This window comes from Bubalus bubalis, chromosome 4 (genome assembly GCF_019923935.1).
Source record: "Bubalus bubalis isolate 160015118507 breed Murrah chromosome 4, NDDB_SH_1, whole genome shotgun sequence".
Lineage (NCBI taxonomy): Eukaryota > Metazoa > Chordata > Mammalia > Artiodactyla > Bovidae > Bubalus > Bubalus bubalis.
In genome coordinates, this window is record NC_059160.1 from 83,326,960 (window position 1) to 83,350,628 (window position 23,669).

Sequence of the window (23,669 nt, forward strand, 5' to 3'; positions counted from 1 at the left end):
ATAATAAATCTAATTTAGTACAAGGTTTTTTTTGTTGTTGTTGTTTTTGTTTTTTTAAACAAAAGGGTCTGGCTTTTCTTGAACCATTCTCTTTCTGATAATGAACAGATTGTGAATGCAAAACCCTGCATATCATTATGTGAAACATTTACGCATTCAGAGTGTCTACTTGGTGGCTTTCTTCTTAAGAAGCTAAACAATTCATTAAACAAGCTGCTCATGAATGGTGGATCAGAACAAGCATAAGCTGCCTTCCGTAGAATTCTATTGTGGAGCTGTACCCATTTGTGTTTTCTTTGAAGCCATAAAAATGAAACCCTTATGCTCATATTAAAAGCATAAGAAAGGCATCTATTATGTCAATAGATTTAAAACACGGCCTTAGACACAGTGAGAACCACTCCAAAATGGCACTCATATAATAGCAAAGGTTAAGAAGTGCATTCCCAGGGAAAACCTTCAAAGGCCTACATATCATTATATCCCAAAACAGATGGCAATGCAGTGTTTGGAACCATAGTTCACGGACACCTACAATCTCAAATAAATCCTTTCTAATCCCACTCTTGTCTAGATTTTATACTTTGATGGTAAGTGCAGGTGCTTTTCACCATTCTTCACAGAGTGACATAAAATGATATGATGAAGATTCATGTATATTATAAGGACACAGCTCTTAATACAACTTCTATGCAATATACAAGTATTCTACTAGCAACAGACTTACATTTTATAGAAATCATCAATTCCTAAGTTCTAAACCATGAATAATCTTCATTAGTTTGAATTTTATAGGGAAAAAAAAGAGGAACATACTTCTCTCATATACTGCTGGAAATAAAAATTGATTAAAAAAAAAAACACTTTGCAAAATAATGTGGAATTCTCTAGTAACAATGTGTATACTCTGGATGGACTCAAACACAGAGATGAGGATGAGAATTTTCACTGAAGCATTTTTTATAGTAGCAAAAAACTGCAAATAACCCATAAGCTCATTGACAGGAAGATGGATATGTGAACTGTGATATATACCCTGCAATGAAAATGAACAGCTGCTACATGTACCAACATGGCCAACCCTTAGAAACAATGCTGAGCAAAAAAAGTCCCCGAAAACTATTTGAAATATTTCCTTTATACAAATTTAAAAGGATGTAAAGTTGAGCAACATGTTATTGTTACTAAGGTTCAGTTTTTTCAATCATTTGAATTCTGCTGAGAAAAATCATACTACTATCACTAACAGATTAAAGTAAAAAATTTCTGATTCTTTGTTACAAATCTCAAATACAGTGGACTCTGAACACAGGTTAGAATTGCACAGGTCCACTTTTATGTGAGTTTTTCTCACTAAATACATATTAAAGCACTATGCAATTTATGATTGGTTGAATCCATGGATGCAGAACTGCATATAAGGAGCTTTAACTGTAAAGTTATACATGAATTTTCAACTGGGCAGGGGATCAGTAACCGTCATGTTTTTCAAAGGCTAACTCTACTGAATACTTTTTTGAATGTAAACTTAATGTACAACAAAATTGCCTATAGATAAATTTCTAATGGATCCCTCGGGTCAAGAAAACTTGTTTAAAATATCACATATATCAAAATTTAAAGAAAATACATAAATTCTAAACTAAAAAAGATAAAAATAATATTACAGTTTTACCATAAAGAGTTTTACTTCACAGTTTACCTGAAACATCACAAGGCTTGTGAGACTGCAGAAAATAGTTCCTCTTTAATTCCTGTCTGTATATAAGATGTGGCTTGTTATGATCATCTTCATGTTCACTCCCATCTGCCTTCATTATAGGTTCTAAGAAATATTCACCATCATGTGCTTTAAATGTTCCCATCTGGAAATAAAGAAAATAAAAATTAATTTTCTTCTGTCACTAAGTAGAAAAAGTGTTGTGCTGTCCCACAGATTAAAATGAGGACACAGAACAAGATAGCCAGGAGTTCAGTCACTAAAGTCATCAACTGAACATACTGTTTCCTTTCCTAGCTCACGTCTTCTTCTTATGTATAAAGTCATGGAGAATGAATAATATGCCAATAAACAGAGTTGAAATGACAGGGATTTCATTATGCTAGAAAGAATAGCATAAGCAGCTGCATCAAAATGGCCAAAAGCTTAGCACATTCTAGAAGTGAGAAAGCCTGTTTGGCTTGGTCTATGTAAGGTAATAGTGTGAGACAAGTCTTAAAAGGAAGGCTGCTGCTGCTGCTGCTAAGTCACTTCAGTCATGTCCAACTCTGTGTGACCCCAGAGACGGCAGCCCACCAGGCTCCACCATCCCTGGGATTCTCCAGGCAAGAACACTGGAGTGGGTTGCCGTTTCCTTCTCCAATGCATGAAAGTGAAAAGTGAAAGTGAAGTCGCTCAGTCGTGTCCAACTCTGAGCGACCCCATGGACTGCAGCCCACCAGGCTCCTCCGTCCATGGGATTTTCCAGGCAAGAGTACTGGAGTGGGGTGCCATTGCCTTCTCCAAAAAGGAAGGCTAGGGTCAGATAAAAGATATCGAGTGTGATACTAGCAATCTAAAATTTGTGAGAAGTTGACAGCCAGTGAAGAGTTTTCACAAAGACCTGTCACCTGAACTCCAGAATGCAATATCCAACTTGCTTTTTGACATCTCCACTTAGATCAACAATAGCATTCTCAACCTCGAATGTCCAAAGCCAAACTCTTTATTTTCAGTCCAAACTGCTATTCTTCAATGCTCTCTCTTTCAATAAATGGCAACAGTATTATTCAGGTTGCTTCAGACAAAAGCCTTAGAGAAAAATGAAGGATGGCTCTCTCTCAAATCTCACATTCAATTCATCTGCAAATCTAAATCGCTCAACCTTCAAGATATAATTGAAATCCAACCACTTCTCCCAAATTTTACCACTATATCCATAAACTAACCTAACTTTCTCTCCTTCCTGAACTACATCAATAGCCCTCTACAGTCTCTACAGAGGAGCCACAATAATTTGTCTTTAGTCGAGATCATGTTGCTCTCAAAAAAGAACAAAAACAAAAAAAGTATTATAACTTTTCAAATCACTCAGTAAGATCCAAATTCCTTATCATGGTCCACAATGCCCTGCACGATCTGCCCACTCCTTTCCACCACCCCATCCCTCCAAATACACAGACAACCAAGAGCTCTGACTTCATCTTCTGCTCTTCCACTTTGGCTCATTCTTGAGCTCCAATCCTGATGTCTTTGCTATTCTTTTTTTTTTTTTTTTAAACTTTACAATATTGTATTGGTTTTGCCAAATATGACAAGTATTCTCCTAGCTCAGGACCTATGACTTACTAAACCTGCCTCAAGCACTTTTCCCAGCTGGCTCCCTCTATGACTTGTTTCAAGTCCCTGCTCAACACTCATGACTCTATGTATTAAAATGCTACCCAGCCTCCTATGTCTATCCCCACTATCCAGTTTCATTTTTCTCCATAATGCTTATCACTACCTGATAGATTATGACTTATATGTGTTACTTGTCTGACACCATTCACCAAAATGTAAGTGCATGAGAATAGAGCTTTGTCTGTCTTCTCTGCATGCTTGTCATGCCTACCACATAGCATATTGGACAATATATATTAAAGGAATGAATAATATTGTAGGCAATAAAATTTAATCTAGTGACACTGTGTGTTAAAATACTAGAATTTATAAGGTAGAAGCTATAGCCCAGAAGGGAGGTAACAAAACCTAAATTACGGTGACAGTGACGGTATAGCAGCTGGAAGAGAAAGATTACATGATGTCAGTGCCTCAGGAGAGCAGAAAAGCAGACAGTGAGAGGAAGAATTCATGACAGAGATAATTTTCCGGGAAAATATTATTTACCAAAATGACTTCAGAGATGGTAAAAATCCAACAAACCTCTTTACTACCAAACAATAGAAAAAGATACCAGAGTTATATCATAGAAACTCCTGGCCTGGATAATTTCACAGAGGAATCCCACCAAACCTAGCAAGAGCAGATAATTTCACTGTTATTTTCACCGTTTCAAAATATGAAAAAAAAAACACTAGTTATTTTTATGAATAGTGTAAACACATGGTAAAACCTAGTTAAGACAGCACAAAAGCAAAACAACTACAAAAAAAAAAACAAAAAAAAAAACAAATATAGGACAAGTTCGCATGTGACTATCAAGCTAAAATCCTAAATTATATAAGCAAACAAAAGTCAGTAACTCCATCTGAAAATGACCAGATGGAGTTTATCCTAAGAATATAACTATGGTTCAACATTTGAAATCTTAATTCATCATAGCTACTTACACAAATGTGAAAAAAAAAATCACAAGCTTTTTGAAAAAAGTCAACATTCTTGATTTTAAAAACATCAATAAAATATAAATAGACAGATGCTCCCTAAACAAGATAAATTCTATCACAGCCCAAAGACAGTATCATGAGTAACAAAGGCACTCCCACTTAGGTCAGGAATACAAGGATGCCCAGTATCACCTGTTCTAGATAACAGAATTAGATAAAAGATTAGAAACAAAAAATTAGAAGAGTTAAAACTGTCATCTTCATCGATGTACACTTTTAACAAATAAGAATTGAAAAACTGCTATAAAAACTAAGTGAATTTAGTGACAGAATATACAGATTAAATAGTATTCATATATATAAAAAACAATGAGAAGATATTATGGAAGAAGCAATTCAATTTACAAATGAAACATGACCCAGCAACACCACCACTGAGCATATACACCGAAAAAACCATAATCAAAAAAGACACACGTACCCCAGTGTTCATAGCAGCTCTACCTACAATGGTCAAGACATGGACACAACCTAAATGTCCATGGGCAGATGAATGGATAAAGAAGACGTGGTACGTATGTATAGTGGAATATTATTCAGCCATAAAAAATGAATTTGAGTGAATTCTAGTGAGGTGGATGAAACTAGAGCCTGCTATGCAGAGTAAAGAAGTCAGATAGAGAGAAACAAATACAGCGTATTAACACATATGTACGGAATCTAGAAAAATGGTATTGATGAACCCATTTGCAGGGAAGGAATGGAGATACAGATGTAGAGAATGGTCTTGTAGACATAGTGGGGGAGGGAAATAGATCTCTTTCTCTAGTTTGGTGAGGCTAAATCACAGAGGACAGGCATTTATCATTATCTCAGTAGCTAATTCTGAAATTATACAGCAGATATCATTCATATACATTCATCATTTATTTCCACCTACCAATAACTCTGAGCAAGTTATTATTATCCTTACTTTACAGGTGAGACAAAGGAGTAACAGTGAGGTTAAGCACCTTGTCCAGGTCTTACACCTAGTAAATAACAGGATCAAGGTGTGGACCCAGGTAGGCTGGCTCCATAGTTTGTGCCTTAATACAGTGCACTGTGTTAGTGATGGGACACCAATTCTGATAAACCCGAAAAACAGCTGACAAATATTTAAAAAGCAGGCAGAGGTCGAGGGACTAGACATACAGAGGTGAATGTGACAAAATTTCCGCTTTCAAAGAATTCACACTTATATGGGAAAAGACAGATAAAAAAAAAATGCAATATGCCTGGTAGTAATAGGTGCAATAAAGAAAAAATAAGGCAGGGAGACAGAATCCCAGAGATGGAGGCACTCTGGGCTGAGGCTGGAATAATGAGGAGGTAGCCATGGAAAACTCTGGGAGAACACTGCAAACAGAAGAGCAGTGATTGGAAGGCCCAGTGACGGGGAAAAGCTTGGCAGGTTCAAGCGACAGAGAAGAGTGCGGCTGAAGATTTGCAAACAAGGGATACACAGCAGAAGCTCAACAGGCAGGAGCCCGCTGTACTCATTACATTTGACAGTGAAAAGCACTCATCATGCCTCCAAAGACACAAATATACATTTACCTACATGTAAAACTTGGCAAATTTCCACTTAGAAAAGCATATTTCTGGGAAGAGCCAATTCAGAAATGAATTACTGAATTATGGATGCTATGACAACTACAGTTTTAGTGAATGAGGCTTCAATTCCATTTCTTAATTGTAAATATCCTTAAATTATTTAGGGATAATAACTTTGACATGGTTGCTTTAAATTTCATTGTTAATAACGTATTTAAATCATTATTTTAACCGAATAGTCACTCAAAGCTATTTAAATGACTCAGGCAATTATAGTCATAAATTCTTCTCTACATTCATAATTATTACCACACAAAAGTAACCAAGTCTTTACTATTTCTACAGTTCCAAAATCTAAACCATTGCCTGAGACATAGCAGGCACTCAACACATATCTACAGAAATAAACATTTTTGTAACATGGTAATGTACCTGATTTCCCCACACCATATACACATTACTGATCTTTTATTTTTTTTCTCTAATATTTTTAAGTTACAATAGTTTAGGGACTTGGCTGAGATTAGCATGATTTCTTTCAATGTTAAAAATTTAAATGTTCAGACATTCTTGGTAACCTAATGTATATTAGGAATACACATTTTAAAGGCTTAATATAAAGGAAATTTCATCAGATATATAGACATTCTATAGAGTAGAAAAGATATATAGATATCTTTTCTTAGTATATTATATGTATGTTTCTTAGTATATTATATGTATGTTTCTTAGTATATTATATTCTAGCATATTTCATTCATTCTACCAGTGCTTTTTTTCAAACAGAACTACAAATCACTTATTTTCAACGCATACCAGAATTCTAGCTTTATTTGCCTTCCCAGAAAAATAATTAACTATACTTAGAAGTAACAGACTATTTCTGAAACCTGAGTAAAGGGACCCATATGAAAAATCACTTTCTGCCTATTTTAAAAAGCATGCTGAGGAGGGAAAATGTGATAGCATCCTGGTAAAAGATACAAATAGACATGAGGAGGCTTGTTACTCATCCCAAAAATGTTTTGAATAATGTCACATTTTTCCCAAGCAATGCTGAAAATATCCATATCTTGGACACTTTTTTATATTTCTTTTTGAACAAAATTTTACTATGGGGTACTTCAGTGGTAATGTTCAAATAAACCCACACACAGGTCCAACTTTCATTCTCATATGAAAGGTGAATATGGTTGTTTAAGTCCATTAGTACCTCCTGGAGTCATGCTGCTGCTGCTGCTGCTGCTGCTGCTGCTAAGTCGCTTCAGTCGTGTCCGACTCTGTGCGACCCCACAGATGGTGGCCCACCAGGCTCCCCCGTCCCTGGGATTCTCCAGGCAAGAACACTGGAGTGGGTTGCCATTTCCTTCTCCAATGCATGAAAGTGAAAGTGAAAGTGAAGTTGTTGAGTCTTGTCCGACTCTTAGCAACCCCATGGACTGCGGCCCGCCAGGCTCCTCTGTCCATGGAATTCTCCAGGCAAGAGTACTGGAGTGGGATGCTATTCCCTTCTCCAGGGGATCTTCCCAACCCAGGGATTGAACCCAGTCTCCTGCATTGCAGGCTGTTTCCTTACCAACTGGGCCACTAGGAAAGACCCTAGAATACTACCCTGCTAATAATAATACTTTTATAACTCAAACGTCTTTTCTTCAACAAAATTTCATGTTTTAAAAGAATTAGTTGAAGAAAAAAATAATTGTCCTCAAAGGGGTTTACCCGTATTTATCAGTGAAAGAAGTATTTTGCTTCTAACAATTTTCCTATAAACCACTCCACTGCAGAGGACTTTCTGCATAAATAATAAAAATATTAGAGCTTGCCTAAAGGTCCTAACGAAGCACTTATTTATTTATTTTTTTTAACTTGGAAAGGAACCTGGTAAGGCATTGGAAGACTTAATAAAACAGGTGGCTCATAGAATTATATTTAGAGCATGCCGTATTTTTAGCAACTGCCTCTGTACAGAGAGTCACTGCAACTTGATTCATGAGAAATGCCAATCAAATTCCAAATTCTTCCTTTTGATGACTATTAAAAGCAGAATAACTAGCTTTCACTTGAGCAAGGGGTTCCAAATTTCTTGAAACAATAATCTGCTACTTGCCACACTGTTTTGAAAGGCAGTAAGTGATTATACACCAAGATCTAATTTGCTCTCATAGGCTAAAATTTTTATGTTTAGAGGATTTTCATACAATTGTTTTTCCAAAATGTTTCTATTTCACTATTGTGACATTCATTCATACATACTTTTTTCTAATAACATGGCAAGCACATGTACTGTGGCCACAAACAATAATGTATTCTCAGATTTTATTAAAGGGTAAAAAAACAAGCACAAAATATAAACCATTTGGACTCTTTTCCCAAAACGTACAGCTAATCACATTAACATTGGCAACTACAGAACTAGTTCAAAATGCAGTACTATTGAACAAGACAATTAGAGCAAATATTGAGAATATATTTCAGTAACAAATTGCTCCCAACTATTAATAAAATCGGATTTTTATTTAAGGTCTGAAACACTGGTAATTAATATCATGAAGTCAAAATGTTTAGTTTCTCAATCTTTAATTATTAAGTCATATGAAAATCACTTTGACACCATTTGTAATAAGGAAGTCTGAATCCTCGCTTTGCACTCATGGAATCTTGCACAAGCCACTTCATATCTCAAACCTCATTTCCACAACTTATAAAACAAACACATAATTCCATCTATCTTACCTCCTTAGAAAGGCAATGTCTGTTAAAATGATGTCACTGGGTTTTCCAGGTGGCACTAGAGGTAAAGAACCGCCTGTCAATGCAAGAGACATAAGAGACGTGGGTTTGATCCCTGGGTCTCAGGAAGATCCCCTGGAAGAGGGCATGACAACCCACTCTAGTATTCTTCCCTGGAGAATCCCATGGACAGAAGAGCCTGGAGGGCTACAGGCCATAGGGTCACAAAGAGTCAGACACGACTGAAGAAACTTAGCATGGTCCAGCACCTAACTTCCTTAGAAAGGCAAAGTGTGTGTTAAAATAATGTCAATAACTGTTTTGAAAGTCAGTACATTTGACACAGGATGGAAAAGTCTCCACTAAAACCACAAATGTTACAGCCACTATTTTTTATTCTAAATAAAGTATAAGTGTTATGTAATAAAAGATGATAAAGATTAACTCTGAGTTTTATCTTTATTTTAGGGCACTCTATTCAATGCAAAAGGATTTTTCCCCTGACAGCTCCTCATTATTACACTAATAATCATGCCGAGGAAATGGTGTATTATAGACAAGCACACACTGAATGAATGAACAGATGATAGGAAGAACATGTAACTGGCCCCAGGGGCCTAAAGCAGGAGATTCACTGCAAAGTTTTTGAAAAGATGTGTCCTCTCTCCTCTGATTCAGTTCAGTTCAGTTCAGTCGCTCAGTCATGTCGGACTCTTTGTGACCCCATGAACTGCAGCACGCCAGGACTCCCTGTCCATCACCAACTCCCAGAGCCTACCCAAACTCATATCCATTAAGTCGGTGATGCCATCCAACCATCTCATCCTCTGTCGTCTCCTTCTCCTCCTACCCTCAATCTTTCCCAGCATCAGGGTCTTTTTATATGAGTCAGCTCTTTGCATCAGGTGGCCAAAGCATTGGAGATTTTGCTTCAATATCAGTCCTTCCAATGAACACTCAGGACTAATCTCCTTTAGGATGGACTGGTTGGATCTCCTTGCAGTCCAAGGGACTCTCAAGTCTTCTCCAACACCAAAGTTCAAAAGCATCAATTCTTTAGTGCTCAGTTTTCTTTATAAGTCCAACTCTCACATCCATACATGACTACTGGAAAAACCATAGCCTTGACTAGACGTTCCCCTGTCAGCAAAGTAATGTCTGCTTTTCAATATGCATCCAGGTTGGTCATAACTTTCCTTCCAAGGAGTAAGTGTCTTTTAATTTCATGGCTGCAATCACCATCTGCAGTGATTCTGGAGCCCAGAAAAATAAAGGCAGCCACTGTATCCACTGTTTCCCCATCTATTTGCCATGAAGTGAAGGGACCGGATGCCATGATCTTCATTTTCTGAATGTTGAGCTTTAAGCCAACTTTTTCACTCTCCTCTTTCACTTTCATCAAGAGGCTTTTGAGTTCCTCTTCACTTTCTGCCATAAGGGTGGTGTCATCTGCATATCTGAGGTTATTGATATTTCTCCCGGCAATCTTGATTCCAGCTTGTGCTTCATCCAGTCCAGCGTTTCTCATGATGTACTCTGCATATAAGTTAAAACAGGGTGACAATATACAGCCTTGACGTACTCCTTTTCCTATTTGGAACCAGTCTGTTGTTCCATGTCCAGTTCTAACTGTTGCTTCCTGACCTGCAAACAGGTTTGTCAAGAGGCAGGTCAGGTGGTCTGGTATTCCCATCTCTTTCAGAATTTTCCACAGTTTATTGTGATCCACACAGTCAAAGGCTTTGGCTTTGTCAAAGCCAAAAAGTCAAAGGCTTTGTCAATAAAGCAGAAATAGATGTTTTTCTGGAACTCTCTTGCTTTTTTGATGATCCAGCGGATGTTGGCAATTTGATCTCTGGTTCCTCTGCCTTTTCTAAAACCAGCTGGAACATCTGGAGGTTCACGGTTCACATATTGCTGAAGCCTGGCTTGGAAAATTTTGAGCATTACTTTACTAGTGTGTGAGATTAGTGCAATTGTGTGGTCGTTTGAGTATTCTTTGGCATTGCCTTTCTTAGGGATTGGAATGAAAACTGACCTTTTGCAGTCCTGTGACCACTGCTGAGTTTTCCAAATTCGCTGACATATTGAGTGTAGCACTTTCACAGCATCATCTTTCAGGATTTGAAATAGCTCAACTGGAATTCCATCACCTTCACTAGCTTTGTTCATAGTGATGCTTCCTAAGGCCCACTTGACTTCACATTCTAGGATGTCTGGCTCTAGATCAGTGATCACACTGTCGTGATTAATTGGGTCATGAAAATCTTTTTTGTACAATTCTATGTATTCTTTCCACCTCTTCTTAAAATCTGCTTCTGTGAGGTCCATACTATTTCTGTCCTTGAGCCCATCTTTGCATGAAATGTTCCCTTGGTATTTCTAATTTTCTTAAAGAAATCTCTAGTCTTTCCCAATCTATTGTTTTCCTCTATTTCTTTGCACTGATTGCCGAGGAAGGCTTTCTTATCTCTTCTTGCTATTCTTTGGAACTCTGCATTCAAATGCGTATATCTTTCCTTTTCTCCTTTACTTTTCACTTCTCTTCTTTCACAGCTATTCTTAAGGCCTCCTCAGACAGCCATTTTGCTTTTTTGCATTTCTTTTTCTTGGGGATGGTCTTGATCCCTGTCTTCTGTACAATGTCACAAACCTCTGTCCATAGTTCATCAGGTACTCTATCTATCAGATCTAGTCCCTAAATCCATTTCTCACTTCCATTCTACAATCAAAAGGGATTTGATTTAGATCATACCTGAATGGTTTAGTGGCTTTCCCCACTTTCTTCAATTTAAGTCTGAATCTGGCAATAAGGAGTTCATGATCTGAGCCACAGTCCGCTCCCAGTCTTGTTTTTGCTGACTGTATAGAGCTTCTCCATCTTTGGCTGCAAAGAATATAATCAATCTGATTTCAGTGTTGGCCATCTGGTGATGTTCACGTGTAGAGTCTTCTTTTGTGTTGTTGGAATAGGGTATTTGCTATGACCCATGTGTTCTCTTGGCAAAAGTCTGTTAGCCTTTGCCCTGCCTCATTCTGTACTCCAAGGCCAAATTTGCCTGTTACTCCAGGTGTTTCTTGACTTTCTACTTTTGCATTCCAGTCCCCTGTAATGAAAAGGAAATCTTTTTTGGGTTTTAGTTCTAAAAGGTCTTGTAGGTCTTCATAGAACCATTCAACTTCAGCTTCTTCAGTGTTACTAGTTGGGGCATAGACTTGGATTACCGTGATATTGAATGGTTTGCCTTGGAAACGAACAGGGATCATTCCCTAGTTTTTGAGATTGCGCCCAAATACTGCATTTCGGACTCTTTTGTTGACCATGATGGCTACTCCATTTCTTCTAAGGGATTCATGCCAACAGTGGTAGATATAATGGTCATCTGAGTTAAATTCACCCATTACAGTCCATTTTAGTTCACTGATTCTTAGAATGTCGACGTTCACTCTTGCCATCTCCTATTTGACCACTTCCAGTTTGCCTTGATTCATGAACCTAACATTCCAGGTTCCTATGCAATATTGCTCTTTACAGCATTGGACCTTGCTTCTATAACCAGTCACATCCACAACTGGGTGTTGTTTTTGCTTTGGCTCCATCCCTTCATTCTTTCTGAAGTTATTTCTGCACTGATCTCCAGTAGTATATTGGGCACATATACCACCTGGGAGAGTTCATCTTTTAGTATCCTATCTTTTTGCCTTTTCATACTGTTCATGGGGTTCTCAAGGGAAGAATACTGAAGTGGTTCGCCATTCCCTTCTCCAGTGGACCACATTCTGTCAGACCTCTCCACCATGACCCGTCCGTCTTGGGTGGCCCCACACGGTTGGCCTACTTTCATTGAGTTAGATGAGGCTGTGGTCCATGTGATCAGATTGGCTAGTTTTCCGGTAACATTCTGTATTCCCCACTCCACAGGACAACTCCATATCTCCAGTGTGAACATGAGAGGAAATACTGCTGATACTCACCGAAAAAGACAATGCTCTCACCATGTCCTGACCCATGAGGATTAAGAATATAAGACAGACTCTGGATCCATCTACCCAAGATTCATGCAGCCAAATGACTCAGCTATATAAACTGTGTCCCAGCGACATCACTAACAAAGAGTAAATTCTGTAACATTTCTTTTTCCTGGAGGAACTGAGATGTGTTTGAAGTCGCGTGGACTCACTAGAAGTGGAGAGAACTGTCAAAGAAATGGCTATACTCTTGTGGAGTCTGGGTAGTGGTCCTCAGAAAAGTCTCTCCCAACCTCTGACTAAAATATCTGTGAAGACGTAAGGCCTAAAGCCATTATAACAAATTATAAATTTAAAACAATAAGAAATGATTAAGAACTACTCCATAGATGTATAATGAAAAGATGTTCATGATCTAGTGTGAAAACATTATAAAGCCAATATTACTTAACAAAGATTTATATGTAAGTATTACGTATATAAAATAGCTAGAAGGACACATATCATATACCTGCCAGACCATCTGTCATATTTACAGCATATATTTTCCTAGTTTCACTTTAAATTTTCAATTTATTTACCATTATTCGGACATATGGTACTCTTCAATTATTAGGCAAATATCATCTTTGTCACTCGTTACATCTCCCTTTACATTTTTCTCTAATGATTATAATATACAGGAAGTTTATTCTATCAATACTTCTTTAATACAGTTGGAATTTGGTTTACCAAAGATAAGAATTCAATATTTTGCTTCTCTTCATAGAAGAGTCTTGGAAATCACGGATTTAATGTAAATGCCTTTCAGGCTTTGGTAACTATCGCAAGAAACTAATTTGAAACAATTACCAAAACTTGACTTCCCATCAGAAGTCAACCGGGTTTTCAAGATTACATTTTCCAAGATACATGAGCCTAGACTAAAGAAGCCCTGGACACTTTCATTGTAGAATAATCTACAGACCCTCAGAACTACCCCAACATTCTATAGGAAGTTAAAATTTGAATTACAGCCATGCTGTATATTGGGTTGGGGGTGGTGCAGATAATTTACCTTTTAATTCAGTAATTGCTAAACCACAAGGAGCCACATCTGAACTTTATGGCAAAGACTGTGCATTACCCAGAGATCCTGCACATGAGCAGAAACAGTGCCCCTGAAGGCTTGTCTCCTTATATACAATATAAATATGTTTGAAGTGTAAGAAGAGAAAAGTAAAGGTATACTTGGTGAACAGAAAAACAGCCTACAGTGAAAAGTGTTGGTGATCACCAGAATCTACTGTCCTCTCTTCCTCATGCGCATAGCACCATCCCTCATTTTCTAGCCCCTGACATCTAGGCAGAGCCAGGCAATAAGTTTTCATCAACAAAATGTAGATAGAAGTGGTGTGTGTCACCTTTGGACTGAGGGAGTCAAGAGGTTAGGTATGCCTTTCCAATTCTGTTACTATGGTAATAAAGCATTTATGTAACTCATGAATATTTTTAATTAATAGATTTACTGCTGTTGTAATAAGGACAGGACTGTATGTCATATATAACAGTGGCTGGTACATAAGGACTGATAAGGATCAGTTGAAAAGAATGATCTATTTCTTCCTCTAAATATTAGTATGAAATGGACAGCTTAATTAACATTATTTTATGGGAAACAGCAGTTACAAGATAAACAGAAATACAGCCACAAGTAACAAAGGTTCAGTGTAAGCCCATATAAGTGTTAGTCTTTCAGTCAAGCCCGACTTTTTGTGACCCCGTGGACTGCAACCCATCAGGCTCCTCTGTCCATGGGATTTTCCAGGCAAAGATACTGGAGTGGTTTGCCATTTCCTTCTCCAAGCCATATAAATGAAGTAATAAATGGAACACAACTAACTTGGACATCTGAAAAAGATTCAACCTATATGAAAAAAAATTTTTAATATGTCCAACTAAAATTGATAAAATTTTTTATTTCAACTAAAATTGATAAAATTATTTCAACTAAAATTGATAAAATAATTTTCTTGCACTGAATTCCAGAAAAGAGTTAACCTAATTACTTGGAACATATAAATAAAAGTTGCTTTAGATCATTCATTCAAGTACTGAACGTTTCTATATGCTATACTGGGTGCTAAAGTAAACAGGACTATCATTCTCTTACTTAAAATCTATAAATGACAGAAACATGGACAAATAACCACAATTCCATATAGGATGTATATAAAGTCTGGTGGTGGAATGAAGGTAGGGCTGGTCAGCTCTTCCTAGAGAAGGTCAGGGCAAAGAAAGGAAGGCTCAGGATGGCTCTAGTAAGATGAGTAGGAGTTTTAGGAAAAGGACATTCTAGACAAAGAGAAGAGTAAATATGAACTCAAATCCTTCTGAAGATTAAAATATATCTGTGGTAAAATCAAACAAATATTTCTAGAATAAGTATCTCTTTCTTGCCACCTCCTCCTGGTATTGACTTTCTTGGTTAATGGCTACAGGATCACTCAGTCGTTTAAGTCATGAGTCATTAGAACCATATTTTGACTGCTCTTCTGGTCCAAAATTCTAATAGGTCCCCTACAAGGTTGCGTAACTTCAGCACCATTGACATTTTGGTATGCTTCATTGCTCTGGGCATCGTGGGATGTTTGGCAACATATCTGGCCTCTACGCACTGGATGCCACTAGCTTCCCCTGGCCCTGCACAGCTGTGACACCAAAAGTTTCCCCAGACACTGCCAATGTTCTCTAGGGGACAAAACTGCCCCAGCTGAGAAACACTGGGCTCCATGTGCCCTGCCCACAGGGACCCACTCTTCTTGCCACTGGAACCACATTACTTCCCGCGGCTCCCCTCCCCTCCCCATACAGGGGTCGTCCTTCCACAACGGTGGTCTTCTCAGCGCCTCCTCTGCCCCTGCACAATGTGCATAAGGGGAGACCACTCCTAACACATCAGACTAACATACCACCTACAGTTTAAGCCCTCACTCTCTCATAATACATTTCAAGCCTTCATCTGAACTTAACCTTAATTTTCTCCCTTACTCCACAAGCCACGCTACGTTTCAGCACCTGAGACCCACAAGAAGCCCTTGAATTTTCACATCCCCAAGTGTTTAGTCGTCCCTCAAAGTCCAGCTGAGAAGCCTCCTACAGCCTAGGTGTCATAACACTCTTACTCGCACGTGTCTCAAAGTTCACCCAGCACTTCTTGTACTCCTCTGTTAACAGCATTTAACAGACTATTTCATTGAATGGATGTGTGTATGCGTGTGTGTGTGTGTGCCTGACGTCACTGTGTGGTGGCCCTGAGAAGGCTGAGCATAATTAGCTAAGGACTCCCACAGTATGCTTTGAAATCCATCGTGCTCTTGCCCCAGCAGTATCTCCCATGCACCACTCAGTCAGTAACCAAGTGTGGCCTGGCTATGAAGAGGAAACTTTCTCTCAGGAGGCAAGGGATTCCTCTGAAGGACAAACAGTTTTGAGGGGGAGCTTTGCGGAACCTTGCTTAGACTGCCCTGCAGCCTGGGGTACTTCTACCCAACACTGTCATCCTCTCTTCACCAGTTTCAGACTCCACTGCTCTCTCCTTTTCTCTAACAGAGACACTTCCCCTAAATAAACTCTTTGCACAGTTAACCCCACCTTGCCATCTGAGGACCTAGGCTAACACTACAATGTTAAAGGCGGAGGCATAAGAAAGTCTCCTTAGTGTTGTTTATTTAACTGAGTATGGGAATAAATAAAAGGGGTCCTTGTGAATTTTACCAACAAAAAATACAGACTAGCATGTGTAATGATCTAAGGCTATAGGACTTCTGAGCAAATAGAAAGTTTAGAAAATAAAAGTTTTACAAGAAGACAAAAAAACAGTAAAGACACTATTGATGGTTTCCATGCAGTTATTTCCTGTCTGAACAAGGAGTTACTAGAGCACCTCAATAATCAGTCATCAGAGGGCATTAGTGTCTGACATGCTGCAGAATGGTTCACATGAGAAACTTCAAAAAAGTGCACACAGACACTGCAAGCTACTCCGTGAGAATACTGTAAAAGCCAGATGCAACGTCTGGTTTTATGACATCTGGAAACTGTTTCTTTCAACCAAAAAGACTGCATTGCTTCAAATCCCACCAAGAAACAGTGAAGTTAATTGTCTAGGCAGTCGGGTTAGTCCCTGAGGGCCTTTGGAAGAAGGGAACCCACCAGGTAATGTAAGAGAGCTGAGAGACAGGGGTTGTCGGGAACGTCTCTGTACAATTTACACATGCCATCCTGACAAGGATATGCCCCCAATATTATATCTTATGGAATACTGACCTCTACTTCGGCAACTGCCTATCAACATTATGAGAAGATAGATAATATGACCATAAAAAAAAGTCTGTAGTTGAATCTAGGGGTATTAAGGCCTGATAACTATATAGTCTGTGACTTTATCAATGAACTAAAAACAGAGTTTGATTAGCCATTATATTGCTTATAGGTAACTTTATGATTTGGCTGTATTTTCATATCTACTATAGATTTTAGAAACATAAAAATAATCAGAAATGTTTGAGCATGTGATAAATACTTATGAGAAAGAAAAATTACAGGGAAGGTAAGGTTAGAAAAGCAAAAGTTATACCCACATGAAACAAAGAAAATTTCTGGCAGACTCATAGCCCCTTCTGGTTCTTAAGACACTTAAAGTGTCTTAAAACACTTAAGAAAACTAAACAATACAAGTTATGGTTCAGTGGTTTAGTGAAAGGGAAAAACAGGTAAAACCTAAGACTTCCAGAAGTAGGGAAAATATAGCTGAATAGAAATTAAAAGAAAGCTTTAGTTCATATATCTGAGTTGCAACACTAGCAACTAAAAGGAATCAATAAATATGTTGCGGTGTCAATTTTTTTAAAGGCTGTATGCTCAGAGATGTTTGGAAAATAGTAATTTGTTTTTTATTCCTTTCCTCTAAAAGTCAAGTTCCTCAGCAGATACCAGAGAAAGGAAGGACAGATGCTACTGCAAGTGAGAAGATGGAAGGGGAACAAGTCAAGTGATGAATGAGACATGAAAGGAGAACTTAGTGGATTCCAGGAAGAAAAGAAGGATGGGTGCAAAGGAAACAGTTGGAAGGAAGTGTGTGCGATGACTCTTTCACTGGGGGTTAAGGTCTGGAAGCAGAAGGCGAGTTAGATGCTCTAGGGGGACTGCCAAGATAAGTGCTTCAGTGTGCTACACAGGATTCAGGGAAGGGATTTCTCTCTGCAAGGCCCTCTCACACACACACTGAACTAAGAGGCAGGGCAGAGTCTGGCAAGGGGAGGAATCAAGTCCCCATGCCCTGGAGGGTCTTAGAACCTTAGTGGGGTCTGGAAGATTACCAATGGCGTCACCAAACCACCTTACATGGGGACAGCACTGCACAGGAGTTAAGTGACCCTGTGTCGAGGGCTGCACAATGCATCAGGCAGACAAGAAATCAAACAGGTGTTGCAGCCAGAACTCAGAGGGACACACAGCACTAGGGAGAACCCACGAGGGAATGAGTCAGTGAAATCCAACTGAACAAAGAAAAGCCATCAGGCTCAGAATATAGCTGCTGGTGCCAGAAAAATGCAGAGAGACCAAGGCACAAAAGACACTGGAGGCCAGAGGAACTGGAGGACACATATGATTTCCCCACCCTCCTCTCAAGCAATACAAAGGCCTCAGAACACTTTATGGCCCTGTATAAGGTCATTTTCATCAATGGTCAACATTTGCCTGAATCCAGCAATGTTCAAGATAATGAACATTAACGGAAAAAAGAAAAATTAGGAAGTCTCACACTCATTTAAGATATTTGGGAAAACCATTTGACTAAGTACAACATCTACTCATGATTAAAAGCAAAACTAAAAGCAAGGAGCAACCAGAAAAAGAGAACCTCAGTAAGACTTGCTCTAAATATCCTTCAGTAAATCTCAAATTTAGCTATTAATGGACGGACAGAGATCAAAGCTGGATCATTACAGCAGCACATATACAAAGTCACAAAGATGAGCTGAGAAACAAGCAGGAGCAGGGCTGTAGGTGAGCATTACTGACAACCTGGGCATTGCATCAAGGTGGATCTGCAAAAATTCAGCTGGTTCAGGTTGTGGGTAATGCAACTTTATCTGGATCTAAAGACTAATCTGAGATTTAAAAAAGAAATCTGGTGTTACAACAAACAGACTCTAAAGCCTACCAGAAATTCTGCCACCTGATGGAACTATTATTCCAAAGAGTTCTAAGGAGCGAGTCAAAGTAGAAATAAAACAATCATAAAGTGAAAGCTGCTCAGGCGTCGTGTCTGACTCTTTGTTACGCCATGGGCTATACAGTGTGTGGAATTCTCCGGGCCAGAATACTGGAGTGGGTAGCCTTTCCATTCTCCAAGGGATCTTCCCAACCCAGGGATTGAACCCCAGTCTCTAACATTGCAGGTGGATTCTATACCAGCTGGTATACAAGGGAAGCCCAAAATAATAGCTAATATCTGTTCTAGTACTAATATCATAAGTGAAGAAAATTAAAGAAATGTCACTAATCTCATTAGTGATTCAGACTTGTAATTGGTCCTCATCACACTTCTAAAAGATTTTTAGATCCTGGTACCTCTAGTTATTTGCTGTGTTACTGGAAATTTTCTATCTCTGTCATGACTGATGTCTTCAACACAGACTTACACATACAAAGAAAGTGAGATAAAGCTGATTTATGTAAGTATGAAAAATATGTTTTTAAATGTTAAATCAAATTAAACTCTGATAATATCAATAAGTCTATCAAAAGCAAAGTACATACATAAATCAAATTAATAACGCAGGATAAATGGACAACTATGTCCAAATTGATGAAGTGATAGGAAAGGATGAACTTCTGTTAAGACTTAAAAACATTTTCAAAAAGGAGATGCTGAAAAATAATTTGAACTACACCACCATTATGAATCAACATAAGCAGAAACATCATTCCTAACAACTTTTCCCATCTGGACTTTTTTCCATGCCTTAAATACTAAATCAAGAAAACATACTGACCGTGGCAAATTTGTGGTAGTAAATCTAGAATTGTCCAGACAAACTAAACATTTTGAAAGTTTCTAGAAAAGAGAATATTTTTCTTTCCTTTTATGTGTAGATGACTGTGTAAATATTAGCATGTTTCTGCCATTCTGATGTTGAATTTTATATTTATCTATAGCAGGAAAGAAAATTGTCCAAGGCATTCCTTGTATGTATAAATCAAAATAATAATTTTATATATATATATAGATATATATATGTAATATCTTGATATATATATACAAGACAATAGCAGGGAAAAGAACAAAGAGACATTCCAAATCTACTTAGTAATGACCAATACTCACACCCAGAAAGACATCTTACATCAATTACCCTGGAAGGAAGTATTATATTTTGCCTAGAGGGAACTGTTATCAATTTTCTACTTCATCAAAAAGTAAATAATGTTGATGTTCTGAAACTCTTCTAAATTTTGACCAACAAAAGCCAGAATACTTGGAGAGAATCCTGTAGCCAAATTATTAGTGTCCTCTTCTTGAACACTAACTTACATGAAGTAAGTTCATGTGTGTTTTAACATTAAGCGTTCACAACTACAGGTTCTGTGAACTTGGATAAAAAAGTGTTACATCTTTATTTTCCCTAACCTCTGATACCTAACATTTCCTTCAATTATGATTGCAGGTAAAACTACAGTCATTGTGACTTTGTTAGCAACAAAAGAATAGTTGTGCATTTGTGCTCAGTTGCTTCAGACGTGTCTGACCCTTTGTAACCCCATGGACTGTAGTCCTCCAGGATCCTCTGTCCATGGATTCTCCAGGCAAGAATACCGGAATGGGTTGCCATGCCCTTCTCCAGGGAATCTTTTCAACCCAAGGATCAAACCCTCATCTCCTGTGTCTCTTGTATTGGAGGTGGAATCTTTACCACTGAGCCACCAGGGAAGCCCCAAAATAATAGCTACTTCAACACTAACATAATGCAATATGAAACTATCTGGATTATTTATTCTCATTACCACCACAGAAGTATATAAATAGTCTTCTCCCCAACAGATATTATTTAATGCATTAATAAAGAAGGAAGTATTATGACATCACAAATTATATACTTATAACATTTTGATTATTGTTAGTATTTAAAAGAAAGCCAATTAAAGAACATGTATGCTATTTTGCACGGTAAAATTACGCTGACAGGAGGTCCTGAGTTTCCCCTAGAATGCTGAAAAAGTTGATGGGGGAGAAAAAGAGGTTTAGAACCTCTGTTTTAGAAGGAGAAAAACAAATAAAACACAGAATCCAATATTTCATTTTATTTCCTCTCTCTACAATGAGATTTTTACAAAATCCACATCTTTTACTCTTGTCATTCTGATAATCATTTCTCATTTATTGGCACCAGATCTTTGTAGATGCTCTACATTTTTAAGTGAACATTTTAAACAGACACTTTCAACCTTTTCCCTATCCTGTAATTCACAGATTAATGATTATCCCCACACTAGCCAAAAAAAAAAAAACTCCTTTCAAACCCTATATTCATTCTCTTTTTCTTCTATCACTCTTCATTCAAAGAACATATTTAAGTAAATTCAGAGGTGTTGGCCTCAACAGAGTCCAGCATGGATGTGTAAATGTAAGGGCCTGCCCTCCTGCTGGAAACCGCACTTCACGTAAGGGCAAAGAGCCCTGCCTGCCTCCCCGACTAGCTCAGCATCTAACACTTTTTCTCACAGCTTTGCAAAAGAGGGTCAGTTTTGCCCAGCAGGGAGGGACAGGCTGATCCTCCACACCCCACTCCCCCTGCAGGAAGGAGTGGCCTCTGGCTTGGGTTCGTCTAGGTGTTAACCCCTCTGGTGGCACACTCTGATCGCTTGGGTCCCCCAACCGCGCACTCAGGAAAAGCCAATACCCGGCTTACTGAACTGGATCCCAAGAAAACGCTAAGGGACCGGAGGGAGCTTACCAAGCCTCCACAGAGGCTGAAGACCGCTGTATGATCCTCGCGAGCATTGACCTGGCCGCGGTAGAAGCAGTGGCGTAGGTCTGGGGGCGCCGCGCTGCGCTCCTCCGCCGGGTGCGCAGCAGTCCCTAAGTGCACCTCGGTGTATCCCGCAGCCAGGAAGGCCGCGTCGGCGCTCAGGTTCAGCTGGAAGAGCTGCCCGTAGGCGCGGATTCGGTAGTGGGTTCTGAACGGTGTGGGCTCCAGAGTCTCCGAGCTGCGCTTCCTCCGGCTGAAGTGGTGGCTCTGTGGGAATACTTCGCCGAACTCATTGACCCGCGCGGGGGTCACCACTTCGTAGGAGGCCAGTGTCCTCACTAAGGCTTCTGCAATCACAGCGATACGGCCATTGAGCCCCACCCGTTTCCAACTTCCCAGCCTCGAACTCCATCAACCAGACTTCCTTTCCAAAGCGCCGAGGCCCCAGGTCCCCATATCCCCGGCCGGGCGCGACAAATGGACACACGCTGGCCAGCGCGCGCGCATACACACACGTGCGCTCTGTGAGTGTGCCTGCCTGCTTTCCCACACCCCCGATTCTCTCCACCCTCCCCAAGCACGGACTCTGACATTCAGGGTCCTCAGCAGCCACCTCCTTCCCGCGTCCCTCTTCTCCTCCCTGTGGCCGCCAACTCGTGCCCGCTGGCGCCCTCGCCATCCTGCCCCTCGCGCCCCCGCCGCGTGGTCCCCGAAGAGAGACGTGGTCCCTGCGCGCGCGATTCCTAGAAACCCCGCATAGCCGCAACCTCCGGGGATGCTTCGAGCTGACGGACACCGGAGTTCCGAGAGCCCCGGCAGGGCTACGGTCCCCCAAAGGACAGAGTCGCTCCCCCGCTTCCGTCCTCCCACCCCCTCTGGCCCGCGCCCCACCTCGCTCCTGAAGTCGCCCCGCGGTGACCTTACCCTGCCTGGGGTGGAAGTGAACTTCCCAAGACCTGGTGATGAAGAGCGAGAGCTGGTAGAGCAGCCCCGTCAGCCACTTGACCACCCGCATGGTTCCACCGGGGGGATCCCGACCGGGGAGGCCAACTCGAGCCGCCCGCCGCCCCGCCGGCTTCCCAGCGCTCCGCTGCCTCTCCTGCTCTCGCCTGTCGCTCTCCGCGCCGGCCGCCGCGGCGACTCAGCAGCCTCCGGAGCAGCAGCCTCGGCCCCCGGCCGGCCCGTCGCGCCACACTGCCAGTCTTCGCTCCCTGAGCCGCTGCTTCATCTCACTGCAGCCCCGCAGCCCCCGGCTCGCTCTCGGCAGCCTCGCTTCGCTTCCTGCGCCCGCACCGCCCTCAGAAGCCCTCTACACCAGTCCAGCCCAGCGCGAGGAAGCAAGCCGACCTAGCAGGAACGGTGCCAAGATAGCCACCCCGGGCCCGGCTAGCGCGGGGGAGAGCCCGCCCCCAGGGCCCGCGCCGGGCCAATCAGCGGGAGGCGCGGCCCGGGCTCGCCCTCCAGCGAGCGGCCCGCCCCCAGCTCCCAGCCGCTCGAGGAGTGCGGTCCCTGAGGGCTCCCGCTGTGGCCGTGCAGCGTGGTGAGTCGCCCGAGGCCCAATTGGACACCATCCAGGTACCCTTAAAACCTAGGACTCAAGTTGCGCGGCCGAGGTCCAGATAGGGGATAGGTGTGTGAGGTTTTAGTTCTTACAATGAAACGGCAAGCATCAGATGAAAAGTTTCTGTTATTTATGCTTCATGGTAATGTTAGGTTTCTCAAACAAGATAAAGTAAACTACAGCGGGAAATTTTTATAGGCAGAAGATGCTACCAATGATGCTTAATGGCCAGGCCTCATTTGCAGGGCCCTTTGTGCACCCGAGGAGTTGTTGAGAGTTTCAGCAATCAACAAACTTCTGGGGGAGAATTTCTGACAATCACCTAAAGAAATTCAACAACAAAAAAGGAGCGCAGTCTCCAAAGTTAGAGTAGTCATCGTATTTTTTTTTTTCATTTCAGTGTTCATTTTTTGTACCTAATTTTGCATAAAGGGCCTCACCAAATTATGTAAATATCAGCCACCACAAAATTTGGATCTACCCCTGTC

The 23,669-nt window shown here is 40.4% G+C and overlaps 1 protein-coding gene across 4 annotated transcripts in view; it reads right to left on the reverse strand.

Annotated features, from left to right (window-relative positions):
- The window catches only part of ADAMTS20 (ADAM metallopeptidase with thrombospondin type 1 motif 20), a 203,859-nt gene extending 180,935 nt beyond the window's left edge, over positions 1-22,924 (reverse strand). For 2 of the 4 annotated variants that reach the window (XM_044941652.2, XM_006077067.4), the window contains exons 1-3: positions 22,545-22,924; positions 21,606-21,967; positions 1,703-1,865 (exon numbers count right to left, since the gene is read on the reverse strand). In XM_044941652.2, the coding sequence (XP_044797587.2) occupies positions 1,703-1,865; positions 21,606-21,967; positions 22,545-22,635 (616 nt within the window). In that variant the 5' untranslated portion in view covers positions 22,636-22,924. Of the gene's footprint in view, positions 1-1,702; positions 1,866-3,868; positions 3,982-8,637; positions 8,702-21,605; positions 21,968-22,544 lie in introns of those variants that run through there. The other 2 variants (XM_044941654.2, XM_044941653.2) reach the window with 2 other exon arrangements.
- Positions 22,925-23,669: the final 745 nt, after the last annotated feature.